The sequence below is a fragment of the Pleurodeles waltl genome, chromosome 2_1 (assembly GCF_031143425.1).
Source record: "Pleurodeles waltl isolate 20211129_DDA chromosome 2_1, aPleWal1.hap1.20221129, whole genome shotgun sequence".
NCBI lineage: Eukaryota > Metazoa > Chordata > Amphibia > Caudata > Salamandridae > Pleurodeles > Pleurodeles waltl.
Genome location: NC_090438.1, coordinates 507,417,738 through 507,441,001, shown reverse-complemented (window position 1 = coordinate 507,441,001; position 23,264 = coordinate 507,417,738). Strand labels below are relative to the sequence as shown.

General features: G+C 45.4%; 1 protein-coding gene across 1 annotated transcript in view; it reads right to left on the bottom strand.

The window, feature by feature from the left end:
- Window positions 1-22,153: 22,153 nt before the first annotated feature.
- Window positions 22,154-23,264, bottom strand: part of LOC138265797 (uncharacterized) — a 175,221-nt gene continuing 174,110 nt past the window's right edge. The window contains exon 6 of the mRNA XM_069213851.1: window positions 22,154-23,112. Coding sequence (XP_069069952.1) covers window positions 22,877-23,112 — 236 coding nt within the window. The 3' untranslated portion in view covers window positions 22,154-22,876. The remainder of the gene's footprint in view (window positions 23,113-23,264) is intronic.

The window sequence follows — 23,264 nt, the reverse complement described above, 5'->3', positions numbered from 1 at the left end:
ACAGGGTGACAGAGTGGGACACAAGGGTGACAATCAGGAGAATCTTATTTCCTGGCGGGGGGTCTTGGCAATAGTCTCTGGCTTCTGCCTGGATCGCAGGGAACGTTTGCGGGGTGGTTCTCCTTCTGCAGGGGTTGGGGTGCTGGTGGCCTGGTGGTCTGGTGGTCCTGTGGCGGGCCTCCTGTCCACCAACGGCAGCGGAGGTCGAGGGCTGTTCAGTGGTTAGGCTAGTGTCAGGGACCCGATGGTGTGCCACTGCCTCCCTCATACTGTTGGCCATGTCTGCCAGCACCCCTTCAATGGAGACCAGGGTGGTGTTGAGGCCTTCAAGTCCTCCCTGATTCCCAGGTACTGTCCCTCCTGCAGATGCATGTTCTCCTGCAACTTGTCCAGAATCTGGCTCAGCGTATCCTGGGAATGTTGGTATGCTCCCAGGATCATGGTGAGTGCCTTCTGGAGGGTCAGTTTCCTGGGCTTGTCCTTCCCCTGGTGCACAGCCCTCCTCCCAGCTTTCTTGTTGTCCTGTGCCTCTGTCCCCTGAGCCCGTCTGCCCACCGCCACTGACCCCAGGTCCCTGATTGTCCTGTGTTTGTGGTGTGCCCTGGAGTCCTTGTAATGGTGGACACACTGCTGATTAATGGGTCCTGGGGACATAGGTATGGGCCCACGTGGTGGGTGCTGTGGTGGTGTTTCATAAGGGGGAAGGCTCTGTGGTGGTGTGAGAGTGTGCATGGGTAACCGACTGTCCGGAGGTCCCAGATGGGCCAGGTTAGTCATCCAGATCTAGGTGACCAGAGCTGCTGTCATCACTGTGGGCCTCTTCTGTGGGGGGACTGGATATTGCTGGCACCTCTTCGCCCCTGACATTGGCTGGGTTACCTGTAGGGCTGTAAATGCAGTGTTATTATTTCTGTGTGTGACATATTGTGCATATGTGTGTTGCCCTCTTTGGTTGTATTTGCCGTGGCAGCTTTCCCTTGTGTGAGTTGTTATTTGGTGGGCTAAGTGATTCTCTCTAGTGTGCATGCTGTGGTGATAGGTGCCCATGCAGATCTGTGAGGGGTGTCCATGCATTGGTGTTGCATGCAGGGCTTGGCATTGGGATGAGTGGGTTGTGATGGTGGGGTGTGTGGGAAGTGGTGGAGTGATGGGAGTGAGGGTGAGGGTGGGGTATGTGATGGCAAGCAGGTAGGTGGTTGGTAGTAATAGGGAATTGACTTACCAGAGTCCAGTCCTCCTGCTACTCCTGCCAGGCTCTCAAGATGCATGATTGCCAAGACTTGCTCCTCCCATGTTGTTAGTTGTGAGGGAGGTGGTGTGGGTCCACCGCTAGTCCTCTGTACAGCGAGTTGGTGTCTTGCTGCTATGGAACATATCTTCCTCCATAGGTTGAGCCACCTTTTCCTGATATCACCCCTTGTTCTTGGGTGCTGTCCCACAGCATTGACCCTGTCCATGATCCTCCGCCATAGCTCCATCTTCCTAGCAATGGATAGCTGCTGCACCTGTGATCCAAATAGCTGTGGCTCTACCCGTATGATTTCCTTCACCTTGACCCTTAGCTCCTCCTCAGAGAACCTGGAGTGTCGTTGTGGTGCCATGCATGTGGTGTGAGTGGTTAGGGTGTGTGGGGTGATGTGTTGGGGTTTGTGTTGTGAGGTGCGTGGGTGGTGTGTAGGTGATGGTGGTATGTGGCTCTGGTTGTGTGGGCGCTCTTGCTGTCTTTTTCTGTTGGCAATGGTTTGTAGTCATAAAGGGTTGTGGGTAATGTGGGTGTGTTTTATAGTGGTGTGGGTGTGGTGGGTGTATCGGTGTCAGGTGTGTGTTATTTAAATTGACCAATGTGGTGATGTTTTGTATGTCTGTGTGTATTGTGACCGCGATTGAATGTCCGCTGTGGTGATTCGTGGGTCATAATGTTGTGGGTGTTGTTCTGTTGGCGTAACGGTGTGAGTTTGGATACAGCCAGCTTATCACTGACCTTTGGGCTGGCAGACTTGTGTGTGTGGCTTGGATTGGTATGTGTGTGTCATAATATGTTTGGCGGATATCTGCTGCCGCGGTGGTATGTTGGCGGCAGTCGGCATGGCGGTAAGTGGGATTTACCGCCAATGTCATAATGAGGGCCATAGTGTCCTCGCCCAAACTGTAAAACAACACAACTTCAAGAGTGTTCATGAGCACTACTGTGCAGGTCACGGTATGTGTGGGGGTGGTGGTTTTGTGGCTCTGCTTCCGGGTGCTCCGGGATTCCCCTGGCCCATCCCTCCCCCTTCGTCTCTGTGGATAATACTTGCAAGGAGTCTGAAGTATATGAGAGGGGCATTAGTGTCAGTAGTGGGAAGGAAGTAAGCGTCTCTCCTCTCTTCGCCCATCTAGGGCCCAATCGTAGATTGGTGGGTGGTGAGTCTACGTAGGTTCCATCTTGATGGTCTGGCCTTGTTTTATAGAAGTTCATCAGCTGTGCCTGGGGTGACCATAGGCAGGACCATGCTCGATTGGGTTGAGGTCACTGTCTCACTGTCGGAATCTGTCTATTCAGCTCCCCCCTGTTGGTTCGAAGGCAATGTATCATCAGATATCTACCCCATCAATGCAATGGCTGCCCCCACCCGCTGTTTTTCTTCCTGTGCTTCTTCAGGGGTAGGTGGATCAATCCGAGGAGAGGGTCATCTCCTCCTCGACCGGGGTCAGCGTTGTCTCTTATTGCGTTGTGAATTGGTGCTTGAGCCCAACCTCGATTCTAGCCAGGTCCGTGCTTCCTCAAGAGTAGAGAAAAATTCCACCCCTGTCTGGGTGACCACTTGAAGTCTAGCTGGAAACAACATAGAGTACTGGATTATTTAGTTCTCTGAGCCTGTGCTTCACAGAGGTATATGCTGCCCTTTGTCGTTGGACTTCTCGAGAAAAGTCTGTGAATATGGATATTTTACTGTTGACAATCTTCAGCTCATCCTGCAGCAAAGTCTGGCAAGGTATGTGGTCTCTGTCTTTGAAATTAAGAAGTCTTGTTATCACCAGTCTCAGAGGAGTTCCTGGGGGTGGTGCTTTAGCAGGTACTCTATGAGCTCTTTCTAGCACAAAAAAGGGCAAAAGCCCCTCTGGGGCTACTATCGTTTGAAGCCAGTCTTCCAAATATCCCACCATGTCAGATCCTTTGATTTTTTTTCCAGGAGGCCTATTATTCTGATATTATTATACCTCGCTCTGTTTTCTGCATCTAATACTCTATTTTCTAGTGTTTCGAGGTGCTTTTCCATGGTGCTCAAGCAGTTGTCGGTTAGGGGCCAAGGCAGGGACGCTTCTGCCAAGTTCCGTTCCATCGTAGTGAATCTCTCCGCTAGTCGCTTGTGGTTGTCCCGAAGGAGGCCCAGGTCTATACTAAGCATATCTTTCTTGACTTCTAGAGCTGCTCGGGAGGCCTCGATGGCCTGGAGGACATCTTGAAGCATCGGTGTGGTAGGCGTCTTCTCCACCGGTGGGAATGTAGCTGGGTCCACAGCATCTTTGAGTGGTCAGGGCGTTAATGGATCCCCCATGTTGCAGTCTCTCTTTTTAAGGGCTTTCCCCATTTGGTACTTTCCCCCCTGGATGTGGCTGTCTTGCCTGATTCGTGTTCTGGGGTTTGGGCTATGGTAATGAGCCCTATCCCGCAGTGGACTTTATTGTTTGGGTGCCCCTATGGGTTCCTCAGAGCTCGATTTGTAAATAAGCCTTGTTATCCGAGTCTTCTTCTGTTGGATTATTATCTCCACTCCTATGGTGTTATGGGGTGTAGACCTCCCTGCGGCTCCACAGTGGTGGTCCAGGGACTTCCACTCTGCGCCAGATCTCTCCCTCTCCTGGCATGAGGGGCTGCTGCCAGTTACACTGGATAGCATTGCCACAGATAGAAAATGTGGAGCTTACTTTATTTCTTCACACCCTTCAATGTGTTAAAGGTACGCCCGGCAGCCAGGGCTGTCGGTGAGCCTTTAAGATATGTCCATCCATGGTCAGCACATGGCTCTTGTTGCCTCTGCCTGCTGTCAGGGCCGCCCAGGATGTTCTCGCTTTCGTCTGGAGTCCGTACACCCTCCTGCCTGGTGCTGCGCGACTGTGGTGGCCAAGTTCCAATCTCTATGGTCCGCCAGTACGGACCCTGTATTTAAGGGATGATCCCCACGTCATTCAGGGCCATGGTTCTTCATGGGTCCACTCGCCAGGTGGGGACGGGGCCCCACCCTCCCCAGGCTCTGCTGTCACTCCCCCTCCTCACCAGTAAGGTTTTGGCAGCCATGGGCCTTCCGCGCTTTCATCTGTCCCCTTTTCTCCGTGTCTCCTCCCCTACCTCGCTTCTTCTGGGGCAGGGCCTGGAAGCTTGCCCGGTGTTCCTGGCGCACCAATGTCTCACCGGTTCCCTGCTGGGTTGGCTCTTTGCCAGCAGCGATGCTCTAGGTGCCACTCAGCCCCCACCCCGCAGCGCTCCACTCAGCTCTCCGCACCCCCGTCACACAAGGGAGGCCTCTATTTTGGCTGGATGCTCTCCGTTTCACCGGGCAGCGCTATTAGCCATTGGATTCCTGAGTGACTCGGGACTGGCACAGGTACCCCCCCAGTCGATTCTCCATGTCCCCTCCTCCACCTCGCCTCTTCTGGGGCAGGACCCAGGCACTCGTTCGGTGTTCCTGGTGCACAGGCCTCGGTGCCGATCTCAGTGCTCGTCTCACCGGTTTCCCGGAGCTCTGCCGGCCTGGCTCTACACCATTGGCGAGGCTCCAGACGCCACTCACCTCCCCAGTTGCGGCATTCTGTTCGGCTCTCCGCTCCCTCTTCACACAGGGGTGGCCGCCATTTTGGGTGGACTCACTCTGTTTCGACGAAAGCTGGTCCAGGGAGCTGTAACAGCCAGCACTATTAGCTGTTGGAGTCCCGATTCACTCGGGGATCGGCACCAGTCCCCCCCAGTCGATTCCTCCTCGCAGGATGGTCTATGGGGATCACGAGGCGGCCGGGGGTCCCGGAGCTCCCGCGTTCTGCTGCCTACTCCATTTAATGCTTGGACATGCCCCTCGTCGGTGAACATATAAACAGAAAGGAGAGGTTTTTAGTAAAAGCATAAAACTGCTAAAGTTTTCCACTAGATAGCAGCTGAGCAGAGGTGAATATTACTAGTCCCTCCAGCCTGCACCAACAGTTCCTGCTTTGGCCTGCATTTCAGCAAAGAGAGAGATGGAAGCCTCAACTGCTGCAGCTTTGCATGTGTGAGAAATGCAGGAATAGTAGCTGGGTGCTGGGCTCAGATAGCCATCTTGAAAGGTGTTCATAGGCTTGTGCTGCCCTTCTTCTCCTATAAGGCAAACAGTGAACTGCCTGCTGGCCATATAAAGCCAGAGTCATCACATTCCAGGCTGGAATAGTCATGTCTGGTCGTTTACGGAATATTTTCAAGGAACAAATGTACCTCTTATAACATTTTCCCTTTTTCCCTTCACTCAATTTGGCTCTCGCATTGAGAGCAGTCTCTTATTTCCTGTCCTTGAACCAATAATTACCCATAAAGTATTTATTTGGCATACTCAGCTTAGTTTCAGCATGACAAACTGCAAAAGATGAATACCAAAGAAATTTACTGTAAAATATATTAAATATACACATTTCTTTTGTCCCATTCATAACCTCATAAAACGTTTATGTATATCACATGTAAAATTGATTGTGAGTGATCCGTCATAAATTGACATTTTTGTTTTTATTTGAACTAAGAGAATAAGAAGGCAAGGCAGGCATAGTCCTTGTTATATTGTCTATTTAGGGTCCAACCTTCCTTGCTTTATAAAACTCCCTAACCTCCATAAAATATCAAGCAACTCTAGTTACAGCTATGCCAACCCTGAAACTGAAAACGCTGAACTATATACAGTGCCTCCTGATGTGCAAGTGTAAAAATGTTTTATTGTTAGGTAACTTGGCGTAGAGGAAAAAATGAATGGTGGGGTGTGGAGAAACTAAGGAGTTTGTTGTTTACCTGTCTCTGTTAAGGAGAACCCAGTAGTGAGCCCACCTATATCCCCACACATGCCCTTCAGGTAGGTCATCAACCCTGGATGGGACTCCAATTCATACTTGTTCCTCCCGTGACATGGTCTAAACTATTTTGGAATAAACCCACCTTCTTTAGGAATTTGAATGTGCCTCCCTGAGGAAGGAATGTGCTTGCAATATGAAATTGTGTACTTTTATTGTACATTTTTACATTGACTTTGTACAGTGCTCTACTACCTAGTGTTGAAGCCCAATCTTGCACATCAAACTGGAGGCAATAATGTGCAAAAAACTAAAAAACTAAACGGCAGACCATCTCTATCAGGGCACCCAGGATCTGACACAACATTCCTGTATTTATTTGTGCCTCACAAACCCTGCTCAGGAACAACCTAAAAACACTCCTCTTTAAAGAGCACTACACCACAATGCAGTAACAGTTCACTTATCCAAGAACCCTGTGTCCCTCCAATTAGTTGTTGACACTGCAAGGGACTCCGCAGTGTATAGGATTACATCTATGATTATAATACCTTCATGCCAGTTATTTTCAGTTATATAAATTTCAGGGAGTAAAATGGAAATACTCCTGAGGCCGGGCTCACATCCCCCCACGTGCCAAAAAAAAGTAGCGTAATGGGGAGCAGTGGTCAATGACCACTAGGTCAAGGGAGTGGTGGGTCAAACAATTTTGGGAACCACTGACAGGAGGAAATGCAACCAAGGTAAGGTACCACAGTGTACTCAGGATCCTAAACTAAACCTTCTCATGCTCCATCAATGATGTCGGAATCAAGGCATATAAGTACTGAATCACCTACATGGAAAAATCACACACCTACATGTGAAAACCGAAAGTGTTGTGTAACGGTCTATAGTATAAAGGTACCTTTATCTACATCATGTTGTCCCATAGGGAAAAGGCCTACATTGACATACGTATGTGTTAGTCTACGTTCAGCACAACATCTTGCCATACAAAAAGCATTAACTGATGTTTGGATAAAGAAAAGAAATTAAAGATCCATGTCACATGTTGGAAATTGCTTACACTTACTAAACAAATAGCCATGCTAAATTAAGTACAAAAAATCAAAGGCCTTGCAGATGTCATATAGGCAAGCAAAGACATCATAAGTGACAAAAGGACAAATGTACGTGTGAGTGTCACAGGTTGGCACAACCTATGTAGGTCTGAATGTATGCACGAGATTTGGATCATAAAGTTGCTACTTTGCAGACATATTGAGTGCAAACAACATAGAACTGATAAGAACATTCAAAAGTACTTATTATAGTAATCTACTGCCTAAACATGAAATTCATCATGTGTATGTGTTCTGTTTCACAACATGGACAATGTGCAATGCCACATAGAAGTTGAACATATATGTGTAAAGCCATGGTCAACAGTACGCCTAAGTAACAATGTACAAAATCATTGAATGTGGGTATGCTCCACTTTTTAGGTGACCAGGGATATGGGTTGCAGCCATGGAGCATAATCCCATTCAACAACCCACAGATGGAGGCTGAATTTTTTTTTTTCTCAGCACTGACAAAGGTAAGGAATGTCGTTGAAAGGATGTTGGGGGTCTTAAAGTCAGAGTTGCGCTGCCTGGACATGTCAGACGGAAGACTCATACTCACCTCCTATGGTCCTATGGTGTGCAAAATCCTCTTTGTGTGTGCAATATTGCATAATATCTGCTTAAAAATAAACGTGCTGTGGGACTGTGAGCCACAATTTCATCACAAGCTCTAAGAGGGTGCAGACATACAGCACACAATGGCAGGTCAGTGGAGATTGGACCAAATAGTGGTCAAATTATTTTGAATAATGAATAGCAAATTATAGTAATACTGACAGCAAATATGTCAACTTATCTAGTAAATGTGTTTTTGAAACATCCATTGCGTTGTGTATGTGTGAATGTGAATGTAGATATCAAGTCACATCTCCTTAACTAGATGCAGGGCGCAACCTGTATAAATCATGATTAATGATCTGTTGATAAACATGAGGCCATATCTTCAACTAAGAAAAAAAATTGATGCAGCAAGCTAATGAAAGGGACAGAGCAGGATTGTCAGACATCTAGATATATATAGGACATTCCTGGATTGTCAGATATCTAGGTATATATGGGACTGTCCTCCCTCCCTCTCTTAAGCACTGTCTTTCTGTGTTTTGCTGCATCTACCAAAAGGTCAGTCCCTAAAGCAATCTAATAATTGTAGTATGTCACACATATGGACTAGCGTGCAGAATTGCAGCACTTTGCTGGAGCACATGTCCCAGCAAGTATCATCACAGATCATGGGTGACAGCTCTCATAAACAAATGCCTAGTCTCATGAGTAGGTGCTAAAATGTCATTTATAAAGAATGCATTCATGCATGTGTGGGGATCCACAAAACAGCACACATGTAACACCTTTCCAGGGCTGATTGATGTTAAGACTACATTTGCCCACTCTTGATACAATACACATTTACTATGCTTTGTAGACAATGCAAGGAGGCTGAAATGCCTATAATAAACTGCTCAAGTAGCAATGTGTAGCATTTATCAGAAAAGTAAGACAAGGGAGATGTTTGCCAACCATCACGTCAGGAAGACAGAGATGGGTAATGTGTGAAGCATGTAGGTCAAAAAGCAGCCACAAATGGTTCTGGACACACACATTTTCATTAAATATGGTGCAATGGTGTTTTTGCGTAGGAAATTTACCCTGCATGGTAGGATTTTATACCCTTGGCCTTAGTGCCCAACTGCATTGTTGTCTGGGCCACTGATGCTGGATGTTTCTATAGGGTAACATGGAATATGCATGTGTGCCCTGACAGGTCTGTTTAATTGATTTCAGACCGGTTGGACTAAGAGGGACACCCAAAGACCTAACATCATTGTTGATGTAAGCTACTGCCTTTGCCAGGAGTGAAACAGAGCAAATGTGGAGTTGCAGCATACTGTTTAATGATCAGTAGTAGCAAAAATGACAATTCAAACCTGGGTCACTGCAGCGAGGCCTACTCGCTCAGTAACCTCTTTTAAAGTCATGCTCAGTGTGCTTCAGTCACACCATCCCGACATCAGGGTGAACTGTGTTAGACCTGACAGTCTTAGGGTGGTCACCCCCAACTTTTTGCCTACCTCCCTCCACTTCACTTTTCTGACACTGTTTTTGTTGGTTTTACATTTAAGACTCTGCACACTTTACCACTGCTACCCAGTGTTAAAGTGCATATGCTCTCTCCCTTAAACATGGTAAAATTGGTTCATCCCAAAATGGCATTTTTGGTTTACTTATAAGTCCTTAGTAAAGTGCACTACATGTGCCAAGGGCCTGTAAATTAAATGCTACCAGTGGGCCTGCAGCACTGATGGTTCACCCACATAAGTAGCCCCTTAGCCATGTCTGAGGCCTGCCATTGCAAGGCCTGTGTGTGCAGTTTTACTGCCACATCAACTTTGCATTTAAAAGTACTTGCCAAGCCTTAAACTCCCCTTTTTCGACATATATGAAGGCCGTAGGTAACCCATAGGGCAGGGTGCTATGTAGGTAAAATGCAGGACATGTTCATATGGGGTTTATATGTCCGGGTAGAGAAAAACTCCTAATTTTGTTTTCCTGCTCCTTTCATGGACTAGCATTAGGACTGCCCTCATATACTTTTTGAGTGTTAGATTCTGATCTGAAAGGGGTAACCAGGTCATATTTAGTATGGCCAGAATGGTAATAGAAAATCCTGCTTATTGGTGGGGTTGGATTTTATATTTCTATTTTAGAAATGCCACTTTTAGAAAGTGAGCATTTCTCTGCACTGAAAACTATCTGTGCCTTCCAGCTTCTATCCAATCAACCTCTGGTCTGTGCTGGTTGACAGCTCCTTTGAGCATTTCACCCAGACAACCACAAATACAGGACACTCAGTCACATCTGCATTCATCTGCATACTGAATGGGTCTTCCTGGGCTGGAAGGGTGGAGGGCCTGACACATTTCAAAGGTCAGTGGCCTGCCCTCACACAAAGGACTGATAACCCCCCACAGTGACCCTGGCTAAAAGGGATGGGCTGAAAGGGGAAATTGTGCACTTCTAAACCGCTCTTTGAAGTCTCCCCCACTTCAAAGGCATTTCTGGGTATAGAAACTGGGTCTCTGACCCCACCAAGTCAAAATCTTCTGGACCTGCACCCTCTCGGAGGAGCTGCCTGACTGCCCAAAGGACTTATCTGGACTGCTTTGCTGAGGACTGCTGCCCTGCTGGCCTTTGACTTTGCTGGAAGGACTCTGCATTCCCCTCAAGTGCTCTACAAGGGCTTGGATTGAGCTTTCCTGATGTTTCTGAAATCTCCAGCCAACAAAGGTTTTCCTCTTCAAGAAATTCCTTGTGCTTCGAGAATCGATGCAACACCTGCAGAAACTGACACAAAGCATGCATCGCGGCGGAGAATTTGCCGCACAGCTGACCGGAACAGCTCAGCACCGACTTCCCAACTGGAAATTCAATGCAGCGCCTGACTTGCGACGGAAAATGTGACACATCACCTACCATATTGACGCAACACCTGCTCCTTCTTCCAGTGCATCAAGGATTTTCAACACATTGTCCCTGGGCATCAAATATCACCGCATCACTGTGAGGAACCAAGACTGTACGGCAAAAAATTACGCAAGCCCTTGCAGTATGGAAAATCCAACACAACACCTTATTTTTCCACGCATTTCCTCCTCTGTGGTCTCCATGCATCGTTAATTTTGACGCATCCTAGGTACTGTGTGTAACAAAGAAAAAACTGTTTATTTCTAAGGATTGAGCCTTTCAAACCTTTTAAAAGTGATATTTTAACTTATGCTTATTAGATCTTTGTTGTTTTTACCTTATTTTATTCAGATAAATATTATCTCTTTTTCTAAACCTGTGTGGTGTATTTTTGTGGTGTTTTCACTATGTTACTTTATGATTTATTGCACAAATACTTTACACATTGCTTTCTAAGTTAAGCCTGACTGCTCAGTGCCAAGCTACCAAAGGGTGGGCACAGGAAAATTTGGATTGTGTTGTGACTTTCCCTGACTAGGATTGTGGTCCCTATTTGGACAAGGGTGTATACCTCTGCCAACTAGACACCCCATTTCTAACACCTTGGAAGTGCGTTTCTGTGTGATAAAATCACGTGCAGACTCCATTTGTAAGATACCCACAACACATAGGTTGAAATGTGGAACAGTGTTCACATGGTCAACATGTTTGTGCTGGTAGTGTGTGTTCCAAGTGGCACACTCTAATACATTACAAAGGGACTGTAGTACAGAACAATGTGCGCAGACTGAGTCTGTGTGCTGCATGTCAGTATGCTGCTGTTAGCATGATGCATGTGGATTATAGTACAGGTCACTAAATGTGCTGTGACTGTACACTGAGTGCTGAACTGCCTGCACTGCTACATACCATGGAGGACTTTGGTTTCTTTTGTGGGTAAGGTCCTGGCTACCTGGGCATAACATTATTATTAGAGAAATACCATCGGACAGAGGGCCTCATTTACAAAGGCATTGCACCACCGGAATGTCACTTTTTCTGACGTTTTGGTGGCCCAGAACCCTGCTCCATATTTACAAAGTGGTGTTAAGCCATTTGTGTGACTTAACGCAGCCTTGTAAACGTGGCCCCTTTACACGCTTCGCTTTGAGTGAAAGGGGCGTGCAATGGATGTTGCTCTGGGCGTTCCACCACAACACACATTGCATTTTGACACTGCCCCAGATTTACGAGAAATCGTAAACCTGAGGCAGCACCAAAAACTATCACCACCCAAGGGTTAGAGTGGTGCAACAAGGAGAAATACTTCTCCTACTGCAGCACACATAGAAGGAGCAAATTGCCATTATTGATTGTTTATGTGAAGGAAGGGACATCTTCCTGCATGTAAGCCATCATTCCCTTCAACACAGGCACCCTTGCATTCTTGTGCAAGGGTGCCTGCACTGGGCCTTGGCAGCTAATTTTAGCGTCAGCGCTAGGGAAAACACTGGGGTGCACCTCATTGTACTAAATATGGCACATCCCTGCATTTCTGAAATGACACAGTGCGGCGTTGCAAAATTTGCTGCAGCGTTATGCTGCACCACTTCTTTGTAAATGAGGCGCAGAGTTTGATAATCAAGCAAAGTGCAGGCTGGGTGGGACATGCTCTGGAGAATGGTAGAGCCAGCCTGTCCCTATGCTACTCTAACTTTGTGTTGAATCAGTGATACTCCACAAGGAAGGGGCCTGGACATATCTCAGGAACAGAGAGATGGAGCTGAATAGGTAATCTAAAAGAGTGGGGCCAGGGAATGAACCGAAAATGCTATGCCGCCTCAAGTGAAGGGCAACCAGGAGATGTAGATTTATTTGCCATTTTTTCCTCTTTCTATGTGTGATGGATTCTGCAGCACATAAGAAAGTGGACAATGCCACAGGCAATTGTTTTTGTGCAGGAAGGTGCCCTGCCACCATGTTGCAAGGGTGCCTGCGTTGCCGCTAGGCAGGTCTTTGTGTGACAGTGCTGGGAAACGGCAGAAATAGTCCGTATTATGTTGGATGAGTTGCATGCCTGACCTTTCCCTGTCACATAGAGCTGCACAAGATGACTTGCTGGGCAGCACTGTGTGACTTCTCGTTAAACGTGCCCCAAAATGTAGCTGCTATGTGTGTATGCCTTGTGACACAAAAGTCAAGCAAGAGTGACACAAATGGTATCAAAGTATCAAAAGGTCACACTATGCAGCACATTTCTCATACATTTGGTCTTGTGTTATATGGAGCAAACACTCACGAGCCCAAATAATGGTAAGCATGTCTTGATATACACTATTTATCAAGAACACACCCTGATGAATGTATTTACATGCCATAGTAATGGGATACAGGACATATTGCTGTTTTTAGCCACTCAGCTCATGCTGACACTGCACACTGTCAGTCAATCTGCCACCCTGGATAAATTCCCATCACATATCACTATTCATACTGCACATGGTATGAGGTTTGTCTGTGTGGCAAGACTAGTATGTATGTACCAAGTGACGCATTTATAATCAGTACACACAGCACAGCACAAGTTACCTTGCTGTGCAGACCCAAAGTGAAAGGGCAGGAATGCATCGTCTTTAAACTTTATGGTGCATTCCTGTCCCTTCCCAACGCAAGACAACTTTTTTCTGCCTAGTGCCAAAGGTTCCACTCTCGTGTCATGGTGCAAAGGGACATGAGATGATGCTGGCCAGCAGTAATTAAAACATCCCATGTCTGAAGTATGCTTCACGTGTGTGGTGTTAGATATCTCTGACCTTTTACCTCCAGTTAGGTCAGCCCTGACTAGCTGCATTCCATATTTATACAATGTATACATATGTGTGTTAAGAGTGTTGAAAGTTTGAATACACTGGGATTTCATAGTGTTTATTTTTTTATTTGAACTGTGTAGTTGCACTATTTATGATGTATTGTCTAAATCATTGTCTTGTAAGTGGACATGTGCCTTTCACCCAAGGAGAAGTGGGCAGCTTCTGGGATCCTAATGCAACAAGTAAGTGTAATGAGTACATCGTTGTAGCTCTGTGATCTCTACATGCGATCCAGTGTGATGTGTAATGGAAGGTATTCATCACCTGCAAAGAAATGACAGTCAGTGTGCCAACACAAAAGACTGTGTTCACAGAATCATATAGAAATGACAATGAGGCATGTTATTGTGATTGTACTGGCAATATAATCAGGGCCACTAGATGTATGCAATTATGCATCTGTAGTGATGTTCCCATATGTATAGAATTGATGTATTTGGCACATGATCCATCATCTGGCACTTAATCTGTAGATGTTCACCACAAACAAATTTTGTCCTAACTCAAACGGTATAAAAGTGACAAAAAATGTATCAACAGGTGTCGCTGCAGGCAGCAATGACATTAGCAAAGCTGGTCTGGTCACGTTTCTATTGCTGATTGCTATATTTGAGATTGAAGCTGGTACTAATGAGGTGCAAGCAACACCCAGACAGTGTTACCAACTTAAAACATGAAGGAATATTGAAAAAAACTATTACAAAGTGTGTGTCATTATGCTGCATATTTTGCTTTATACTGCAGCATACTATACTCAAACCTGCTGCATAACTTTAACCTCTCCTGCAACATAATTCCAGTGACTGAATATAGGTGTTGGTAAAATTCCTGCCTATCAATACTTCAAATATGGGGGACTCATACCTGTTCCTGTACCTGTGTGTCAAATCTAGGTAAATTGAATAAACATGGAGGACAGTGTCGGCAGGGTAGCCATCAAATTCCAATCATTTTACTACCAATAGATGCTGGGAATGTGGTAGTGACATCCAAAGTTTTTCCAGATCATGATTTAGACCCAATGAAAGGGTAGAAACGGCATCTCAACATGTGTTCCTATGAGTGTGTGTACATTTTATGAAGTGTGGATAATTTTTCTGTTTAAACATGTAATCCTGCCTTGGGGTGACTGGGCCTCCCTCAGAGAAGCCCATGTCATACCTATATGAAATAGAGTGATGGAGAAGCAATTCCACGGATGCCCTGGAGGCTGGATCGCACAAGATAGCCACACAGCAAAGGAAGTCCAGCCATGCCGTGCCGGAGCCTCCACATTTTTAATTGATCCGGCAGATGCGGAGACTGAATAGGAGGATGGCTGGGATTAAACAAGCAGGCCAGCATAAGGGAGATTTTGGTAACCTGCCAGGAGGCACTGGAATGTATTATCAGTCAAATATGACTCTCTCCCTCAGAACATTCCGTTCCCCAGTCATTATTTGGAGTTGTTTTTTATAGTCAGTAGGCATAGTGTTAGGGTTTAGTAGAGGTATAGGTTTGGAGTATATACATTTTAGATAATATTTTTGTAGACAGTAGTTCTCAAGTGTGTTGTTATAATGTAGTCTTTGAAGTGGGTGGGGGGAGTTTAATGTTTTGTGTGTATAAAAAAAAGAAAAAAAAAGGATTATATGTGTGATTAGTATATGTTTAGGATATATTTGATGTTTGTATAGTACTGAGCTATTTGTATTGAGGAGTTGGGAAGTTGATGTTTGACTTGTCATGTGTGTACAGTGCTTAAAATAGATTAAGATAGCATAGGCTAGTGTTACGGTTAGTGTAGACTAGTGTAGGTGTAGGCAGTTTAATAGTTAAATAGTTTTTATACATTAAACAAATCTTTATTCTCTAGTTGATTATCATTTAATTGGTAAGAACTCTATTGTGTTAGGTGACTTGGGTACACGATGTAACTGACATCAGGTCTTTGTAGGTATATGTAGCTTTGTCAGAAGCCTATGGACAACTGTAAGTCTTCCTCAGATTTAAATTCTGTAGGAAACAATTTCCATACTTAAGACATAATAAATGTGACCCACAAATTGATCTGACACAAGTATTCTCCTACTGAAGCACCCTTTGTGAAAGTGAGTGGGAAGGTACGAGTTTAAGTGGTATTTTTCATGTACAATGCTGCTCCTGTCTGCACTGTGGCATAAACTGCTGCATAGCCTTTATGGTAACACCATTGAACAAGGTGCTCTGCTTTGTTGTGTGGATTTTTATTGTGCAGGAAGTACCACATGGTTGGACAGCGCCCATCATAAGTTACAATTTCTGCTTGCTTTGTGTGCCACATCAGGCAGCTCATTTATAATTTGGGAACACAAATGTCTTCTTACCACACGTCTACCGTTTACCCATCCCTGGAGAGGTGTAGCATTTATGCAGGCTCACTGGTGTCCCACCAATGGAAAAACTGCATGCGCAAATGATTTGAATAGTGGATGCACTCATGCAACACATGTGAGGCCTCTCTGTGGCAGAGTATCAGCGTACATTTATTTGAGCCTCTATTGAGGAAATGTATGTACACTTATCAGTACACACAGGTGAGGCAAAGTTCACTTGCATGTCTTATGCACAGTCATTTTTAGTATTGGCTTGCCCTTGACATTCTTGTGTGGCACAAGTACAATGCTAAGCCATGTCGACTATGGATATAGCTACCATGCTAGTATATGTGCAACAATCAAAACTTCGGTGTTATTTAGCATGATTTGGGAGACAAGTGATTTTTTTTTACACATTTTGAAATAATGCATTACTCTTGACATTGCAACATTATTGTGGACATTAGTTACACTGCTTTTACCTCACATTCCACCACGCATCCCATGAATATGTGGAAATATTGTGTGTACTTTGTCAGTATGTTCTCCTTGTGTGTCTATCAAGAAACTCCATATTGTTCTTAAGTTCTGACATGACATTTATAAAATACACATTGCTAATCAGAACATTGGAATTGATGTTTGTGCACATACAAAGGCGCAATGTCCAATTAAGTTTAGCTCAATTTTCTTTAACATCACAAAGTCACATTTGTGTTTCTATTTCCAATATGTTTGTGGACTTTTGGTGCATATCCATACAAAACTCAATATATTTCAGAAAAAAACAGATGTATCATCATGGAGAGTTTCCTAATGTCACATTACATCATGTGAGTAGGTTGGTCCTCGTAGCGTGGCATATACACATAGTTGGAAAAAAATTTATTGGGTCTATTCATAATTAATTTAACGCATGGAAAAAAAGATTAACATTTGTGTCGTGACTTCAATGAAGAGGAGAACATTGCCATTAGGGAGTGCCAGGTGGACCAAATACTGCTGAACAAACAAAGAGTACAGGGTTCAGAAGAAAGTGGCATGATGTCCTATACAAAACAGATTTGAAAACTGGCCAGGTGGTAGTCATAAATGTTCATCAGGAGGTTGTCCTTCGAACATTGGGGAAATCAACATCTCCCTCCTCTGATGCATGACTCCTACCGTTCACCATTCGAAAGCAGCTTAGGGGTCCTCAGAGTCCTCAGCAATAATGTAATTGGTTGATGGCCCATGTTCTGTGTATGTCTGTTCATCTGTGTAGGAAGCTGGCTGTACATATACTATATCAAAATGAGATATAGGCCCGTATTTATACTTTTTGACGCTAAACTGCGCTAACGCAGTTTAGCGTCAAAAAATTTAGCGCCGTCTAACGCCATTTTGAAGCGCCATGCGGGCGCCGTATTTATGGAATGGCGTTAGCCGGCGCAAGCAGACCGGCGCTGCCTGGTGTGCGTGGAAAAAAACCACGTAGACCAGGCAGCGCCGGCGTAGGAGGAAAATGGCGCTAGGGCGTCTTAAAATGGCGCAAGTCGGGTTGACGCTAAAAAATCGTCTTAACCCGATTAGCGCCATTTTTCCTACGCCCAGACGCCATTTAAATGACTCCTGTCTTAGTAAAGACAGGAGTCATGCCCCCTTGCCCAATGGCCATGCCCAGGGGACTTATGTCCCCTGGGCATGGTCATTGGGCATAGTGGCATGTAGGGGGGCACAAATAAGGCCCCCCTATGCCACCCAAAAAAAATTGAAAAATAACAAAAATTATACTTACGTGAACTTACCTGAATGTCCCTGGGGTGGGTCCCTCCATCCTTGGGTGTCCTCCTCGGGTGGGCAGGGGTGGCAGAGGGGGTCCCTGGGGGCAGGGGAGGGCACCTGTGGGCTCATTTTGAGCCCACAGGCCCCTTAACGCCTACCTTGACCCAGGCGTTAAATAGTGGCGCAAATGCGGGGTTTTTTGACCCGCCACCTCCCGGGCGTGATTTTTGCCCGGGAGTATAAATACGACGCATTTGCGTCGCCGTCATTTTTTTAGACGGGAACGCCTTCCTTGCATCTCATTAACGCAAGGAAGGCGTTCACGCTAAAAAATTACGCTCTTTGCCAATACTTTGGCGCTAGACGCGTCTAACGCCAAAGTATAAATATGGCGTTAGTTTTGCGCCGAATTTGCGTCGAAAAAAACGACGCAAATTCGGCGCAAACGGAGTATAAATACGGGCCATAGTGTGTACAGTGTCCAGGGGTTCCCCAGACGCTTAACAGAGGCCAAAGTAGATAATACTAATGCCTTCTTTTGTAGTCGTGTGGTCGAGCAGTTAGACTTATCATTGGGTACTGCAAAGCATTTGTTGTACACAGTCAATTAATGAGGCACATACTCAATGACTAACTCCAGGCCAATGTATTTATATTAGAAAAATATATTTTGTTACTTTATTTCTAGAACCAAAAGGATCTTGTTGCAGGTAAGTACATTTGCAAATATGTATCGAACATATGTATCAATAGCACTTTCTTTATATTTGGCAAAGAAAACGGTTTACAGCCAAGTAACACTTTTCACTTTAAAAAGTTGACTTATGCAATTTTCAGAACAGTCCTGGGGGCAAATTGTTAGTGCAGTTTTGAGGTAAGTACTTTACTTGCAGTTCCAGTCTCTGGGGTTTAGGATGTCCACTGGTCGGGGTTCCTGGATGACCCCAAACCTATACCACCAGCAACACAGAGCCAGCCAGGTGCAGAGGTCAAAGTTGAAGTTAGATTTAGAATGGGATTCTATGGAGACTGGGGGCACTCGGTAACGGATCTGCCAGCGGTAAGTACCTGTGACTTCAGAGGGCAGATGTGGGGGGTTTAGGTGAGCATTGGGGGTGGGGGCAGGTCAGCATCAAACACAAACCCTCAGCGGCACAAGGGCAGCCAGATGCAGGGTGCAAACACAGCATCCGGTTCCCAATTCTTTCAAACAAGGGGCCCCGGGGGTCACAAAGATGCTGCAGGCTGGGTCCAGGGCGTCGGTTCTGGAAAACCACAGGCTGGACAAGGAGGAGAGCCGCCTGCTGAACTTTTCTGGATCAGTGGTCGGATTCCCCACAGCTGCTGGCATAGGGGTACCTTTAGGTGTCAGGAATCTTCATCCGGTTCTCTCGCAGTCACTACACACCAAGCTCCCTTGCTGTTCTGTCGTGCGTGAAATTTGTACATTATTGTACCCTAGGCTTCATCTTTCAGAAACCTCCACAAAAAAACTACACAGCAAGCCACCTTGATACACTGCATGTAAGGGGAAGGGTCTGCACAAGGCCTTAATCGAAATTTGACTCAAGAATTCCTGTAGTTTTCTAACACACACAATCAACTCCAGACTCCACAACACTAAGAACTATGGAACATCTCTGAAGTGGATATCCTTCTTCATAATTGGTAGCATGCAACAGCTCTTGCTCGCTCCATTCCTTCAGAACCAACAGGCCTCATCTCCAGAGCCCAGAAATCGTTTCACCCATGCCCCACTCTCTTAGACATGTAGATAACTCCTCAGGCAATCATAATTCAAGCCCAGGAACTGTACTTCATCTCTTAAAATGATGACACCCAGATCATACACTAACTCTCATGGGATACCTACACCACCAACTGTAGTTATTAAATGCTATTGCCCACATGGTTACTTGAATGTAAGATGAGTTGCGCATACTCAACATGACAATTTAGAAATGTTGGCATTCTGCAACAAGTACTCATTGTGGTTGACCACATGACTAGGCCTGAAATCCCCACCCTCTAACCACCACAGACAACTGTCCATAATCCTGGACTCCTACCCCACCATTAAACTTCAAATTGGCATAATCAATTTTACCTGCTCTCACTTTATTTGCATAGTCAGACATTTCTTCATATGGCTCCCTCTTGACATCTGAGCGATAATCACCCAGGTCATCATCATATGTTGACTGTAATACACCAAAGAGGGTGGACAAAATTACACAGATATGTAATATTGCATCACAATAGTATGCCTCTGCTCCCAGAGCATAAAAAAAGGAAAAAACAGCACCAACTTCTACAATAGAAGGACTGTTCTTACATTTCTGGACCGAGTTTGTTATGGAGGAAGCTCTAAGCTTTTTTTTGTAGCTTGGAGCTTGTTTTCCAGTAAGGACAGTGGCGAGGAAATCAATAACCAAAGGTTTGTGCCAGTGTTTGTCCTGGAAAGGTGCTACTTCAAGAAACCTTAATAATACGTAGCGTACTCGCAACGTGTGTTGCAGCCAAATTAGTCACTGGAACGATTCCCCAATACGAGGGGTGGGTAAACTACCAGTGGATTGGGCATTATGGACGAACATGGTTGTTAATTAAACTCGGTTAGCAAGCAACTTGAAGATTTGGAAAATAGTGACTGGGAGTTGTTGATTCCAATATGTATCGAGTTTTTTTTTTTTTTACCAAACAGCCCTGATGAAGTCAATGGGTAACATCCCAATAGACGAAACAAGTGTTGGCTGGAGGTTGAGCTGAAGAATATGGCTATGAGAATGTGAAGTTAAACATGAACATCATATAACAGTGTTGAATATTATAAGACGTGTGTCTTAATGTGTACTTATGTTTTAACAATCATTGATTGTTGATGTATGGGGTTTCGGGTGTGTTTCCTGTTAAGAGCACCACCTTGCAAGTAGTTTTGTATTGACTGCATAATTTAACAAAACACTGTACAGCTGAGAGGGCCGGTTTCCCCTTAAAACCACCCATTCATGATTTTCATTTTCTAAATGTAGCTGCCTTCACTTTTCTAGACTACTACTGACATTTAAACCACAGAATACAGTCAGGACAGTTCACAGAGACTCTCCCTTGGTGCAGCTAACTTAAAGCTCCCCACCCTTCTTACTTTTAACATTTATTTGCACTGAATAAAACATAACGCCTAATTATGATCTCTGGTTGCGATTAATTAAACGCGGGAGCTCTCTATGTGTTCCTTAACGAAGACAGGCCTTGCTTTGAACACTATCTTCATCTCAAATACAAAAGTCACATTACATCTACGTTTCAAAATCTCTTCTCATCTCGTCTCAGCAAATTCCCAGGTGTAAAGCAAAAGGATCCGACGTTTGACAATCTGGCTCAGGTCTCAGCTTTCCGTTAAAGTAGCATGGTAGTGGAGAGCACAGAAATGAAAATAACATTCATCCTTTTACGACGTGAAAAGGGCTGTAATTGCACTGATTTTCTCAGTGAGTGACCCTTTGCCCTTCTCCAACTTTGCCTGGGAAAACATTTGCCTTTATGCTTACTGCACAGAATCAGCCTCCCACTTTCTGCTTTGATGAATACCTTTTAAGCAAATGCGCCTTCTTTCATTGTCTACATAGGATCCTTTAGCAGTCGCTGCTGAAGCCTGAAGTTAAGAGCTACAACTTTTCCTTTCCTCTTGTACACACTTGGGGCCTCATTTTCGAGGTTTTGGCACAAGCCATAATGATTATTGCTGTGCTGCCCTGTGTCAAAAGAAAAGGGCAGGAATGCTCTGGCCCGTATTTATACTCCGTTTGCGCCGAATTAGCGTCGTTTTTTTTTACGCAAATTCGGCGCAAAACTAACGCCATATTTATACTTTGGCGTTAGACGCGTCTAGCGCTAAAGTATGGGCAAAGAGCGTCATTTTTTAGCGTGAACGCCTTCCTTGTGTTAATGAGATGCAAGGAAGGCGTTCCCGTCTAAAAAAATGACGGCGACGCAAATGCGTCGTATTTATACTCCCGGGCAAAAATCACGCCCGGGAGGTGGCAGGTCAAAAAACCCCGCATTTGCGCCACTTTTTAACGCCTGGGTCAGGGTAGGCGTTAAGGGGCCTGTGGGCTCAAAATGAGCCCACAGGTGCCCTCCCCTGCCTCCAGGGACCCCCCCTGCCACCCCTGCCCACCCCAGGAGGACACCCAAGGATGGAGGGACCCACCCCAGGGACATTCAGGTAAGTTCACGTAAGTATAATTTTTTATATTTTTCAATTTTTTTTGGGTGGCATAGGGGGGCCTTATTTGTGCCCCCCTACATGCCACTATGCCCAATGACCATGCCCAGGGGACATAAGTCCCCTGGGCATGGCCATTGGGCAAGGGGGCATGACTCCTGTCTTTACTAAGACAGGAGTCATTTAAATGGCGTCTGGGCGTCGAAAAAATGGCGCAAATCGGGTTAAGACGATTTTTTAGCGTCAACCCGACTTGCGCCATTTTAAGACGCCCTAGCGCTATTTTCCCCCTACGCCGGCGCTGCCTGGTCTACGTGGTTTTTTTCCACGCACACCAGGCAGCGCCGGTCTGCTTGCGCCGGCTAACGCCATTCCATAAATACGGCGCCCGCATGGCGCTTCGGAATGGCGTTAGACGGCGCTAAATTTTTTGACGCTAAACTGCGTTAGCGCAGTTTAGCGTCAAAAAGTATAAATATGGGCCTTTGTATCTATGAAATATGGTGCATTCCGGTCCCTTTCCCCTGAGCTGTTGCACATGGGCTGCCATGTGCCAACGCAGGCACCCTTTCCATGGTGCAAGGGTGTCTGCATTGCTGGGATGATTGTTTTTGTGCAGGAAGGGACACCTTCCTGCAAAAAAACAATGACAAGAGGTTATTGAGGTAGTTTTCCTCGCTGCGCCTCCCTTACGCCTCCCCTGCGTAGGCTTTTGACGCATTCCCAGGTTTACAAAATCTCATACATTGTGAATGTGTCAAATGCTATGGGTGTTATGTGGGAACACCCACTGTAACGCCATGGCATGCCTTCCTGTCGCAGAGTAAGGCAATGCAGAGACTTGCGCTGCATTTCCTCAGTCCATATCTACAAGGCCATGAAAAGGTACTCAAGGTGGCTTTACGTGGTCGTGTAGGTATGGCCCTGCAGTGTCCGCCGCTGGACCATCACAAAAAGTGACATCCCACCAGCGCACAGGGGATTGTAAATAAGCCCCTCAGAATGTACTTATTCGCCAGTTAGCCTCAGAGGTACATGGATTTCAATAGAAAACATACATCATATAATTTGGAAAGGAAGCAAATAAAAGGACGCCCCCATCCCCCAGTCGTTATTGCGATAGCATCATTCATTTATTTCTCTATTGTGACTTTTCTTTTCAGTCCTTTCTGGCTTTGAATTCTTGGAGATTTTCATGCTCTTTAAGCAAAAGAGTGTTTTTGATCCAGTGAAGGTGGTCTCCACTTTCATATACTTCTCAGTGTCTTTATCCAAGTTTGCCTTGTTCCTCTTGTATTTTCTGCCACTCTCTTCAGTTTGCCGCACACCACCCTCCTTCTTTATTCTGATGTTTCCATTTTCTGCAACAAGAAAACACATATAAACTAAACGCTTCATTAGAAATAGAAGTCTTTCATTTTGCTCTACAAAAGCACATGTGCACTCAGCACTTTTTCAAGAAAAAGTATTTTGTTTAAGATTGTAACTTCGGGTGTACACAGTGAATCATGGT